General features: G+C 43.3%; 1 protein-coding gene across 3 annotated transcripts in view; it reads right to left on the bottom strand.

Moving 5' to 3' along the window:
- AGXT2 (alanine--glyoxylate aminotransferase 2) overlaps positions 1-13,959 on the bottom strand; it is a 42,885-nt gene that overhangs the window by 12,211 nt on the left and 16,715 nt on the right. For 2 of the 3 annotated variants that reach the window (XM_025388369.1, XM_025388368.1), the window contains exons 8-11: positions 9,510-9,610; positions 8,864-8,956; positions 2,360-2,492; positions 1,322-1,413 (exon numbers count right to left, since the gene is read on the bottom strand). In XM_025388369.1, coding sequence (XP_025244154.1) covers positions 1,322-1,413; positions 2,360-2,492; positions 8,864-8,956; positions 9,510-9,610 — 419 coding nt within the window. The remainder of the gene's footprint in view (positions 1-1,321; positions 1,414-2,359; positions 2,493-8,863; positions 8,957-9,509; positions 9,611-13,959) is intronic. The other variant, XM_025388370.1, reaches the window with a different exon arrangement.

The raw sequence follows: 13,959 nt of genomic DNA on the forward strand, positions 1-13,959 counted from the left end.
AAGTTCATGGTCAAAAATCAGTGAGTGTAACTGCTGGTGGGACTGTAAATCGGTACAACCTCAGTGGAAAACAGTATGGAGATTTCTCAAAGAACTAAAAGTGGGTCTACCCTTTGGTCCAGCCATCCCACTTCTGGGTATTTTCTCAAAGGAAGAAAAGTCATTATAGCAAAAAGACACCTGCACATGTATGCTTATTGTAGTACAACTCACAATTGCAAAGATACGGAACCAACCTAAGAGCCCATCAATTGATGAGTGGATAAAGAAAATGCGGTGTGTATACACACACAAACACACACACACACAGACACACACACACACACCCCATGGAATACTACTCAGCCATAAAAAAGAAAATAATGTCTTTTGGAGCAGCTAATAAGTGTTCTCACTTATAGGTGGGAGCTAAGCTATGGATACACAATCGACATTGGAGACCCAGAAGGGGAGAAGGTGGGAGGGGGGTGAGGGATGAAAAATTCCATATTGTGTACAATGTACACCACTTGGGTGACAGTGCACTAAAGTCTCAGACTTTGCCACTATACAATTCATCCATGTAACCAAACCTACTTGTATCCCAAAAGCTATTGAAATAAATAAATATATATACATATATAAATATATATGTGTGTGTATATATATAAATATCAGCAAGCATAAAAGTACATACAGCAGAGTGACTCTTGCTGACCCCTGGCCCCCAGCCACCTAGTTTTCCTCCCCACAAAAAAACACTGTCATTTACTTCTTAGACATTCTTCCAGAAATTTGTTATAGTTCTTTAAGCACATGATATTAGGCATGTTAGCAAGAATATAAAAAATAAATCTTTTTTTAAACAGATGTGATCCCAGGCTAAATCAATGGGTGTAGGGCTGAACAGCTGAATTACCTTGTTGTAAGCATGTAGAACTCAGTGTCTCCTTAGTCATTCAATTTATAATAGTACAACAAAAGGAAGGAAGAAAAAAATGTACAAGAGAAGGCCAACATGAAACTAATTACAAGGATAGCAGTTAACATCTGTAAATCACTACCCAGATAACAAAGAAATTTCAGCTGGCTAGGAAAATTTTTATATTTCCCATGTATGTGAGGTTTATTATATATTATTTCTTATCCAACACTTCAAGCACCCAAAGTAGATCTTTAAAAAGGGAGAAGGCAGAATAATAAACGGAAATCTAACTTTAATGGATAAACTATGAATTAACTCTCCCCTTTAATAATTCAGCATGATAGAGTTCTGCCAATGCGTGTGTGGTTTTGAAAGAGTCATTTGTGAAATGTGGCTAATGTGGCCACTGGCACCAACCTCAAGCACAGCAGATCCAATGGCACAGGCCATGGGGTTCCCTCCAAAGGTGTTGAAGTACTGCAGGCGTTTGGCCAAAGATTTGGCAATCTCTAGAGGGAAAAAATAGAAGGTGTGGAAAGAGGGACACATTACTGTCCACATTCTCTCATGGCGCCATTTGGACTACAGTTACTTCGTGTTGTAAATGGCATCCTATCCAATTCATTCTTCATTCAACTGATAGTAGATGTTAGGGACTGAATTGTATCACCTCAAATGCATATGGTTGAAGCCTTAACCCTGAATGAGACTGTATTTGGAGATAGTGCATTTAAGTAGGTAATTAGGTTGAATAAGGTCATCAGGGTGGGGCCCTATCTAAGCCCAAGGAACTGGTTTTCTTATAAGAAGAGGAAGAGATACTAGAACCCTCTCCCACCCCTCTCCTCTTTCCATCCCCTCTCCCTCTTCCATATACCTCTAAAGTGTGGTGGAACCCTCCATTTCATGGTAGGCATGGGAGAATTAGTCTTCCTTACAGGAAGATCAGAATGGGCTGGTTTCCGATGGGGGTGCGGTGGCTCACGCCTATAATCCCAGCACTTTGGGAGGCCAAGGCAGGTGGATCACCTGAGGTCAGGAGTTCAAGACCAGCCTGGCCAACATGGTGAAACCCCGTTTCTACTAAAAATACAAAAATTAGCTGGGCTTGATGGTGCACATCTGTAATCCCAGCTACTCAGGAGGCTGAGGCAGGAGAATTGCTTGCACCTGGGCAGGCAGAGGTTGCAGTGAGCCAAGATTGTGCCACTGCACTCGAGCCTGGGCGACAGAGCAAGACTCTGTCTCAAAAAAAAAAAAAAAAAAAGGGCTGTCTTTCTTCCATCTGTTTCACAGTCAGGCAGACAGACTGTTTCTCTCTTTCATTTGCTTGGGAAATGCATCGTGCGGTTTCCATGATTGTCTCCAATCTACACAAGTTCCAACACACGTGTTTAATACCATAGCCCAATGTACGAGGCCCAGAAGCAAACACAAACTGCCTGTGGGTCCTACCTGGAGTGGTTACGACTGCTGCCATGGGAAAGCCATTCCCAATCCCTTTAGCCATGGTGACAATGTCAGGCAGGACGTCGTGGGTTTGGAAGCCCCAGAACTGAGAGCCCAACCTTCCAAATCCTGTCTGCACCTGGGAAAACAAGTTCAAAACAATTGGAAACCCATCAAGACATGCTGTTTTTGACTGGGTGCAGTGGCTCATGCCTGTAATCCCAGCACTTTGGGAGGCCAAGGCGGGTGGATCATGAGGTCAGGAGTTCAAGACCAGCTTGGCCAAGATGGTGAAACCCTGTCTCTTCTAAAAATACAAAATATTAGCCGGGTATGGTGGCAGTTGCTTGTAATCCCAGCTACTCAGGAAGCTGAGGCAGGAGAATCACTTGAACTCAGAGGGTGGAGGCTGCAGTGAGCCGAGATTGTGCCAGTGCACTCCAGCCTGGGCAAGAGAGTGAGACTCTGTCTCAAAAAAAAAAAAAAAAAAAAAAAAAAAGAAATGCTGTTTTCTTCTCTGATCTCTTCCTTTTCCTCCTCCTCATTATGGCCATCATCAGCCATTATCATCAGCATCCTGTAGTATCATGGACAAAGCGCTTAATCTGATGCCTGATATTAGGCATCAAGAGTCATTTCCTAGCTTTGTGCAATTCTGGGTATGTTTCTTAAGTCCTTGGAACCTCTGCTAACTCATCCATCAAGTAGAAATACAACAGTATGTCACAGGCTCAATGAGGGTCGTACAAATAATATGAAAGGGATCATTATGATTAACAGTTTTTGATGAGCATTTCCTCTGTGTAAGAAAGCAGGGTGGAAAAGTAGAGAAGCTGAGTCTGCCCCAGGATAGATGAAGAGGGAGTTACCGTCAGTCAGGTGGAGCTGCGGCACTTGCTCCAGCCCAGTTCAACTGGTCATCCTCTTCCAGGGATGCCTTCCCCTTCCTGAGAACTGTATCATGAGGAGGACCCAGCCGAGGCAGTTAACTCAGGGTTGAACTCCTCTAATCTAGAAATTGTGGTTTGGACTAAAAACTGACCTTAGTTTTTTTGTGCATGCTGTTCGCTCTTTCTAGAAGACCCTCTTCCTGCTGCTTCATCTCACTGACTTCTTCTGTGCTTCAAAACAAACTTTGCTGGCCAGGCGCAGTGGCTCAGGCCTGTAATCTCAGCACTTTGGGAGGCTGAGGCAGGGGGATCACAATGTCAGGAGATCGAGACCATCTTGGCTAACACAGTGAAACCCCGTCTCTACCAAAAAAAATTTGAAAAATTAGCCGGGCGTGGTGGCGGGTGCCTGTAGTCCCAAGCAACTCGGGAGGCTGAGGCAGGAGAATGACATGAACTAGGGAGGTGGAGCTTGCAGTGAGCCGAGATTGTGCCACTGCACTCCAGCCTGGGCAACAGAGCACGATTCCCTCTCGAAACCCTCCCCCGAAAAAACCCCCAAACAAACAAACAAACAAACAAAAAAACAAACTTTGCCATCACTTGGTTTCTGAAGGTTCTCCTGAGCCTTAGTTAGGCTCCCTCTCAAGGTACTCTGGGCATGCTGCCATCAGCGGCTTTCATAGAGGACTGTTATCACCAGTGGGCATGTCCCATGGCAGGGACTGTGTCTTTCTCCATTCTCTATCCGCAACACCTAGCACAGTGCCTGATACAAAGTAGACACTTCGTAAGCACTTATGGAATGAATGACAGGGTGGCAGTAGTGCCTGATTAAATAAAGTCACACAAACATCTCCACACACATTTCTGCCAGAGCCTTTCTGGTGAAGTCTCCTTGATTTCTCTCTGGCTCTCAGTCTCCCTGTCCGTCTCTCTGTCTCTCTCCACACATAGACACAATGCAAAACGGGGGTTAGGGATGTGAGTACTTGAAGCTCATTCTAAAATGCACTTAAAAGAGTGAGCTTCCAGGCTGGGCGTGTTGGTTCACGCCTGTAATCTCAGCACTTTGGGAGGCCGAGGCGGGTGGATCACCTGAGGTCAGGAGTTCGAGACCACCCTGGCCAACATGATGAAACCTCGTTTCTACTAAAAATACAAAAATTATCTGGGCGTGGTGGCGGGTGCCTGTAGTCCCAGCTACTCAGAAGGTTGAGGCAGGAGAATCGCTTGAACCTGGGAGGCAGAGGTTGCAGTGAGCCGAGATCACACCACTGCCCTCCAGCCTGGGCGACAGAGTAAGACTCCATCTTAAAAAAAAAAAAAGAGTGAGCGTCCTTCTCAGATTCACTTCTCATTTTCCTACTTTCTCTAGGCTGCTGCAGCAAGGGCAGATTCTGGGGGTTAGAATTAGATGACAGTGACTAATATAGGAGAAGAGCTTAACCCAGGAGTCAGACAGACCTGGGCTGGAATCCTGGGTGGCCTCCTTCCTACTAATTAGCCTCTGGGCAACTGATTGATTTTTCCAAATGGGATAATGTAGGAGGAGCTCGTGGAAAATCCATCCATTTTGTCTTCCTGCCTGTCTTTTTCACTCTATCTAAATACCATACATAAATGGCATAAATGGTGAAAAATCAGATTGCTTGGACAATGTGTAACAGTGAAAAGGAAGCCTAGTATGACATATTCCATTTTGCTCCTAACCAGCTTGCTCTCATCCTCCCACTGTGATGATGTCTTTTAGGTTAACTGCTTTTGTTTATCTCTGCATATAGGCTAAGCTAACTATGGGAGGAATTTAGTTTATAGTTTAACTAAGGCAGGGATGCTTTAAAAAGAATCCCTGAGGAGATAAGAAGGGTGTACACACAAGTAATAATGTTACATTAAAAATTTATAACAGTATTGTAACCTGACCAAGGAGGAAAGTTTACCCTTGCTGTGGCTCAAATATCTGTAGTCACCAGTCACCTTTTGACCTCAACCCCCTCCCTCTTCCCCTTTCCCTTAACATAAAAGGAACCCACATTTGCTTAAGGTGGTTTTTTTTTTTTTTTTTTTTTTTTTTTTGAGACGGAGTCTCGCTCTGTCGCCCAGGCTGGAGTGCACTGGCGCGATCTCGGCTCACTGCAAGCTCTGCCTCCCGGGTTCACTCCATTCTCCTGCCTCAGCCTCCTGAGTAGCTGGGACTACAGGCGCCCGCCACCAGGCCAGGCTAATTTTTTGTATTTTTAGTAGAGATGGGGTTTCACCGTGTTAGCCAGGATGCTCTCGATCTCCTGACCTCGTGATCCGCCCGCCTTGGCCAAGGTGGTTCTTTAGGACATGAGTCTGCCGTCTTCTCGGTTTGCTTGCTCCCCGAAATAAGGTGGTCTTCCTTGCCCCAAACCTTATTGCTTGATTTATTGACTGTTTTGCAGCAAGTGGTACAAGCTTTGGACTCGGTTACAAATGTGTGGAATTATGTAGAACAATAAACCATGTTTAGTCACTGAGGAAGTATCAGTTTCATAGACTCTTACAGTAGTACAGAGATGGATCATTCTAACGTCCATAAACTCAACGGTGTTTGCAGATGAGGAGCATACATTAGGGAGAGGAGCAGGCTGGGTCATGACAGCAAGTGTGGTGGGGACTATGGGTGGGCATGCCCTGCAGTCAGTTTCAAATTCAAAATCAGTCTATGCCAGTATGGGCCCAGAGGCTGCCAGTTTTCTACCTTTAATCCAAATTCCACATTTTAAAGAAAAGAATGGCACTGAATATTAATTAAGATGACTTGTGTAAGACTGCTCCTCGGCAGAACTGACCCTCCGCACTCAGGTTTTTCTATCCTGTGTTCCTTCCCTTTCTGCCATGATTTGCCCTTTCTATACCACGCTCTGTCATTTTGGAGGGGCAGCTTGATACAGTGGCTAGTCATGTGGTTTTGGGAGCCTAAATTTGAGTCTTGGACCTATTCCTACTCAGGGCATAAGCTTGACAGGTTGTTTAACCACCTTGGACCTAAATTCACTTATATTTAAAATGGGATGATATGGTTTGGCTGTGTCCCCACCCAAATCTCATCATGCATTGTAGCTCCCATAATTCCCACGTGTTGTGGGAGGGACCTGGTGGGAGACAATTGAATCATGGGGGCGGTTCCCCCATACTGTTCTCATGGTAGTGAATAAGTCTCACAAGATCTGATGGTTTTATAAGGGGAAACCCCTTTTGCTTGGCTCTCATTGTCTCTTGTCTGCTGCCATGTAAGATGTGCCTTTCGCATTCTGCCATGATTGTTAGGCCTCCCCAACCACATGGAACTCTGTCCTTTAAACCTCGTTTTCTTTATAAATTATCCAGTCTCAGGTATTTCTTTATCAGCAGCATGAGAAAGGATTAATACATAGGAATAATAGCAATGGGGCATATAGAACTATAGAACTGTTGATAGGTATGAACTGAGTTAACATGTGCAAAGTGTTATCAACAGTGCCTGACACACAGTAAGTACTCAGAAAGTTCCAGCTATCCTTATTTTTACCTAGGCCTCGGAATAGTCCTTCTTAAGGATACCTGTGTTAGACAGTTTTCAATCATTGTTTGAAAGTCATAAAACTGTAAGACAGAAAATTCTGAAATTCATATTTCCTTTGAATTCAGCCTACCATCTCTTTAATTAGTCTGACTGTGATAGCTTCACTATGTGCTGATTTGGAGGCCAAAGTTTATCCTTTTAAATGATGTAGCTAATTTCAAACTGACTGGATATTCTCTTCTTTTTAAAATAGCAGATTATCTTTCTCCAGCCAGAACTTCCATCGGTTTGTGGGCAGATTGGAGAAGGGAGGTTGGGCACAGCAGGAGCAGGCTGGCCCAAGTTGCCTGTGGTACACCAGGGACATCCAATGCACCTGGGCATAACAGAGACCCAGCTGCCCAGGCAGAAATTGCAAAATTTCTGGGGTTTCACCATGTTGGCTGGCTGGTTTCGAACTCCTGATCTTAAGTGATTCGCCTGCCTCAGCCTCCCAAAGTGCTGGGATGACAGGTATGAGCCACCGCGCCCAGCCTAGCTGTAGGAAATTTTTAGTTGAGGAAGTCTATTCCAACAATGATGGCTGGACTGAAATAGGTGTGAAACATACTTACAGGTTCTCCACTTGTCCTTGGCTGGTCTAACCACCTCTTAGTCCAATCAAGATAGGTCACCCAGCAGTAAAGCAGGGCTTCTGTGGCCCTCGTGATCATCCTCTGGTCTTTTAATCTCCATAGCTATTCTAAATAGACAGAGGACTACTTTCTTTGATACAGTCTAATATAAGGTATAATCATAGGTAAATTAATCCCTTTTAAAAACACACAGCTAGAGCTCACATAGCCAGTGAATTTTATTCCCATTAAAGTAATGCCCTTGGGGGTAGCGTGCTTATTCCACCAATGCTGCTTTAATTAAATCTATGTTACAATTTTCTGGGAACTATTTTCAAATGCAGTATCTGCAGTGGTGGTACTCTTCTAATTTAGAGGCTGGATTATTATTATTATTTTAAAAACATTATTTTGGCCGGGCACGGTGGCTCATGCCCGTAATCCTAGCCCTTTGGGAGGCCAAGGCGGGCAGATCACCTGAGGTCAGGAGTTTGAGACCAGCCTGACCAGCATGGAGAAACCCCAGTTTCTACTAAAAAACACAAAATCAGCTGGGTGTGGTGGCGGATGCCTGTAATCCCAGCTACTTGGGAGGCTGAAGCAGGAGAATCACTTGAACCCCGGGAGGCAGAGGATGCCACTGAACTCCAGCCTGGGCAACAAGAGAGAAACTTTCTCTTGTTGTTTTAAGAAACTCCGTCTCAAAAACAAACAAACAAAGAAACCCCACATTATTTCCAGGCAAGTTTTGTCAGAAAGGTGTATGCTGCCAGGTTGGTAAATATTATTTTTGCAAAAATTGAGATTAAAAACTTGGCTATTGGGCCTGGCATGGTGGCTCACGCTGTAATCCCAGGACTTTGGGAGGCCAAGGCGGGCGAATCACTTGAGGTCAGGAATTCAAGATCAGCCTGGCCAACATGGTGAAACCCCGTCTATACTAAAAACACAAAAATTAGTCAGGCTTGGTGGCACATGCCTGTGGTCCCAGCTACTCGGGAGGCTGAGGCAGGAGAATTCCTTGAACCCCAGGAGGCGGAGGTTGCAGTGAGCCGAGATCGTACACTGTACTCCAGCCTGGACGACTGAGCGAGACTTTGTCTCAAAATAACTAAACAAATAAAAACAACAAAAAACTTGGCTGTGAGATTAAATTTCCTATGTTGTTTGTCAGCCCCTGAAACAATCCCTAGAAAGGAATTTAAAAAATACATTGAGTCACGGTCTATTAACATCATATATGACTGTTAGCAACTTATTTGATAGACATCAATTTGGATATTTAAATTCTGTTGTACCTGTTAAACTGATCAGCGAATGTACTAACAAATCAACCAGCCCGCTAGCAAAAATTTCATTCATTTGTAGGCAAACTTTGGAGACTTTGCCTGGAACACGGAGGAAGTTTAGGAGATTTCTGTCTGTGCATCTCCTGTTCCCACAGCACTCAATGGCACCCTTACATGCCACTTACTTCATCTGCAATGCACACACCTCCCCTTGCTCGCACCAGCTCAAAGGCTTCCTTTAGAAACCCCTTTGGGTACTGGACAACTCCATTCACACCCTGCAAAAGACCAGACCAAGAAGACCTATAATAATAGCATCAGCCTTTCAAAGTATACAAAAAGTTAGATCATCATTATCATCAATATCATGATGGTAACACTAGCAATTTTAACAACAGTCTATAGAACAGTTTTCATGACGGGTGAAAAGAGGAGTTATTACTCTACACCATGACTTCTGGAAAAAAGATGCAAACATTGATTATTTTCCGAGATTAGAAAACAGTAGAATAGAGGAATTTGGTGAGACTAACGAAAGAGTTCTTTGGACAATGTGGATGTTACTAAGCAGCTAAAAACGGCCAGGGTTTCCTCTTCTTAAGAATTTTAGGAGTTCAGTAGTTTCACCTGTCTGGTGGAAATGGAGGAGAGGGTTTTTAAAAGATCATTTGAAAGTCAGTGTCTTCTTTCTTTCAAGGAGACCAAGAGAACAAATTTAGAGACGGACACAGTAAACACTTAATTCATTTGGAATTCTCTAGAATGTATGAGTTAAAACTTTCTGATAATTGAAGATTCAGCTCCATTAATGTCTTAGATTCATGTACCCACTTGAATAGGTTCTGCAAAAAATCCTGCAATTGACTTGGCCACAGATGTGCTCAGCGTGTCTTTGAACTGCTCAATATACTGGTCTTTAGCTTGGCAGCAGTCTGCAAAAAACAAACCACAAAGTAAAACAAACACAGCATTTGAAAATGTGAGCCTGATATCTAGAAGCATGGGGAAAAACAGGAAGAAAAAGAAAAACAAAAACCCAGACAGGGTAAGTCAACCAGGGACTGGGAGTGAGGATATGCATTTCTGAAGGGGGAACATTCCCTCTGAACAACTTGTACTTTGGTTCAAGAAGGGAGATTAGGATAGCCATAAAGGCACAAACAAAACACTTCAGTTCTTTCCATCTGGGGAAAAAATGTCCCGAAGTGTCATTGAGCTGGTATAGACAGCTGTTTCACTTAAGGATGCCCATCCTCTAAAACGGGTGGATCTAATTCAAATGGAATTAGAGTGATTTAATTTATTTGAAAGTAACTCTATTTCCTTTCATTGCCATCTAATCTGATGTACAGTTTTAAAGCTACAAAGTGTCTTTGTCTTTAGAGTTAGTAAATATGTTTGTAGAACAATTAGAATTCAGTTTAAAGAGAAATGTTCGAGAGCCAAGTGGCTTCCATCCATCGCAGCCCTTGGCACTTGGTCCTGTGCTTGTTTTTAACAGACCTTTCTCCCATTAATCAGGAGGTTTTTGTGGGCAGGGACTATGCCTTGTTCATTTCTAAAATATCTGTGGTCAAACAAGCTGTTTGGTACACTGTAGGTGGTGCTCAGTAAATGTTTAATGCATTAAGAAGAAAATATTAACAAATAGTAGAAATTATGGCTGGAGTGAGACATTGAGCAATTTTGCTTGAAGGTCTTTCTTTTTTTTTTTTTTTTTTTAGAGGTCTTTCTAATGGGGAAAAGCAGTAAAGTGCCCTTGTTGAAATGATCCATCTTTAATTCATTACTTCTCCTTTTGGCTGCATCTTACTGCTGATAAACCCACCTGCTGAGTTTTAAATGTCAATAATCACTTTTATATTACTAGAAGACATATTTGTTTTCAAAACTTGCTTTCTTATTCTTCATGATGTCCTATCCATTTCACGTATTTCCAAGCTTATATTTGATTTTCTTTAAATGTATTAAACATATTCGTGTCATAGTCTAGCTGATAATTCTGTTATTTGAAATCCTTGCAGATCTTTTTCTTGATTGGAGAGTTTTGTGTATTGTATGTTTATTTTTGACAAGGGGCAGTTTATTTTCCTTGGAATTTCATTTGTGAGAATTCTTTGAGACCCAGAATGAGGTAGATCCCTCCAGAGCCTATTTGAATTGGCAGCTTCCAAGCACGCAGGGCGTTAGAGTCTAAGAGTCCTTTAAATTTTAAGCTTGAGGAAATGAGCGTTCACAAGGCAAAGCCTTGGAGAGCCAGCCTGCAGGTGAAATTTCCGGTGGTGGTTCCTCCCAGGCCCTCCACTTCCATTCAGCACCAGAATCTTTGCAGGCCCTTTGGCCTGTGACGGGTAATGCGTTCTTGGTGGTGTTTTTAATTCTAGTTGACCTATGGATGAAGAGGTGGCCCCTTGGGGGCTCCAGCTTTGTGGCAGGGGAGGGTTTCCTACAAGATCCGTTACTTTGGCTGGGCCCTGGACTTCGTCATCTCTTCCCTGCACTCCACAGAGCCATCAGCACGGAAGCTCAAGGTTACCAGGTTCAACAAATGCTCTCAGGGTCAAAGCTGCCTGCACTGCCCTAATGATCTCTATGCGTTTCTGAGAATTCGTGCTTTCTTGTATCCAAGCTTTGAAGGGAATGTGTTTCATTTTATCCAGAATTTTTTAGTTGTTTTCCACTGGAGAAAAGCCAGTGCTATCATGGTACCAGTACCAGCTGTCCATCCAGCTCAGTTGTCTTAGTACTAACCATATCTACTTTCCCATCCTGCTTAAAGATACTAGAAACATTTCTGCCTTGCTTCACCAGCTGCAAGCCTCACCACACAGACACACAGGCATGAAATCCTGTGGATGGCAGAGGACGAGAGGAGAGTGGGAAGATTGCCCAACAGGCTTGCCCAAGCTCCAAAAGCCTACATCTGTGTGTCAAAATTGAAAGTGGGAATCACCAAGGAAGCAGGAAAGGTGTGTGTGAGAGAGAGAGAGAGAGAGAGAGAGAGAGAGAGAAATTCTTCTATTCTGGAATAACAAAGGTCCCAGATCAACTGTATCCATACATGACTGAGCCTTCAGAATTTTTATCCACACCTGTTATTTGGTTCTAAACAGCACCATGCAGTCTCTGAACTTAAACTTATATCCATAGATGATGGAAGGAGTGCAGAGAAAGATGTGGATGGGATGGAAAGCCCCAACCCAAGTGACAGTGAAAGCAGTCTGGGTCACCACCTTCCATCCCAGTGCTTGCCTGGAGGCATGGATGCAGTGCTGTCTCCACGGTGCTAGACAGAAGGAATAGAAACCTTCTGCAATCACCATCAAAACCGAATTTTATACCTCAGCTCTTCATTAAAAGTGAGGAAATGCTAGCTGGCCCCGAACATATTTTTAGGTTATGTGTGATATTCGGAAAAGTTTGATTGACAGAGGTACCTGATGTCTTTGGTTAGCTGGAGGTTGGAGGTTGAGGGTGTGAGAAAGGAAGTAATGACAAGTATATCAAGCCATCAAAGTATGTTTTTGGCATCACTTGTGTTGTTTTGATGAGAAGAATATAGTAGACAAATAAATCTATGCCTCTAGAGACAGAAATTTCCCGTTTTTATTGGGAAAGGAAAACAGCTTCAGATGACCCTAAAAGATGGTCTTATGTTCAAGAGACATAATTTGGAAATTTAACAAGCCCATTTGTAACTGGAGAAATCAAAGAGTGGAGTTTAAATTTGGGCAGAACCAAACCAAAAGGTTTTGCTTGAACCTATGCTAGACCTTTCATGACGTTTTCCCTCTCTGCCCACATGCTCAGCGATGAGAGCGTCATCGACTGTGATGAGCTTTTTACTTTATTTCACACTAGCTGCATTGGCTCATTGCTGTAACCCCAGGTTAGGCCTCTTCTGCAGAGGCTTGGCAGGAGGAAAACCCCAAGGGGGTGAAGACAGGATGTTCTGTTGAATTCCGCAACAGGATGGCGAAGGAAGAATTTATTCCAGCTGGTGGTACAGAAAGAGTTAAGTTGAGTGAGGAGCCAAGAAAGAACTACAAGTTTTAAGAAAAACAAAACTTGTCTTTCAAAAGAGGAAGAATGACATGATCAGTACCAGGTTTGGAACATTGTGGGGGCAGTAGGTAATGAGGATTGCATCTCATCATGGTTTACATCTGAAACTCAGGGCCTGGAATGAACCCCTGGGGAGAAAAAACCCTGGGAGGTAGATGGAGTAGAACAAAGAAATATACCACATAAACATCTAGATTAGACTCGCAAAATGACCCCCCGCCTCTGTTGGGAGAGATGACATATTTCTGAGATGAGAAAAATCTCTACCATGGTTGGTGCCTCAATTCCTCTTAAGGTATTCCTATCAATAGGTTAAGAGGAATTGAGAACAAGCAACATCTATAGTCAAAGAACTGCACATGTTTGGATGCTTTTGTAAACATATATGAATATTCCAGTTTTACAGCAAAGACCAAACCCTTCCCAGGTACTAAAGGCAGTGGAGGAGGCTGAGTTCCTTCTTTTGTATTCCAATCCTGTTCAAAGGTTACATACATAGTCTTGTCTCTTGAAGATATGAGTTAAGAAAACAGCTGGCTGGACACGGTGGCTCATGCATGTAATCCCAGCACTTTGGGAGGCCAAGGCAGGTGGATCTCCTGAAGTCAGGAGTTCGAGACCAGCCTGGCCAACATGGTGAAACCTGGTCTCTACTAAAAATATAAAGATACAAAAATTAGCTGGGCATGGTGGCAGGCACCTGTAATCCCCGCTACTCGGGAAGCTGAGGCAGGAGAATCGCTTGAATCCAGGAGGTGGAGGTTGCAGTCAGCCAAGATCGCGCCACTGCACTCCAGCCTGGGGGACAAGGGTGAGACTTCGTCTCAAAAGATAAATAAATAAATAAATAAATAAATAAATAAATAAATAAATAAGAAAGAAAGAAAACAGCTGACTTCAGATATGCCAAAGACAATAGTTCAGAGCAGAAATGTACACCTGTCACTATCATTTAGCCTCTAGATGCCACTAGAGAGACCATGGACTTCTGGTATTGTCAAATTCGCTTAAGTAGTCCTATAGTAGGCCTTACAGTAGGCTTGTCTCTCTTCTATATGGAAAGAGGAACATATAGCAGGAAGAGAAGGAATGGCCACCTCTTGAGTGCTTGTGTCTACTAGGCTCTGTGCTGGTGGTTTTGCAGTCAGACCAGGGGCTGGGAGGTGCATCAAACTGATTTTAGTTCTTGTTGCCATACAGATACAATATTCAAATA

This window comes from Theropithecus gelada, chromosome 6, assembly GCF_003255815.1.
Source record: "Theropithecus gelada isolate Dixy chromosome 6, Tgel_1.0, whole genome shotgun sequence".
Classification (NCBI taxonomy): Eukaryota; Metazoa; Chordata; class Mammalia; order Primates; family Cercopithecidae; genus Theropithecus; species Theropithecus gelada.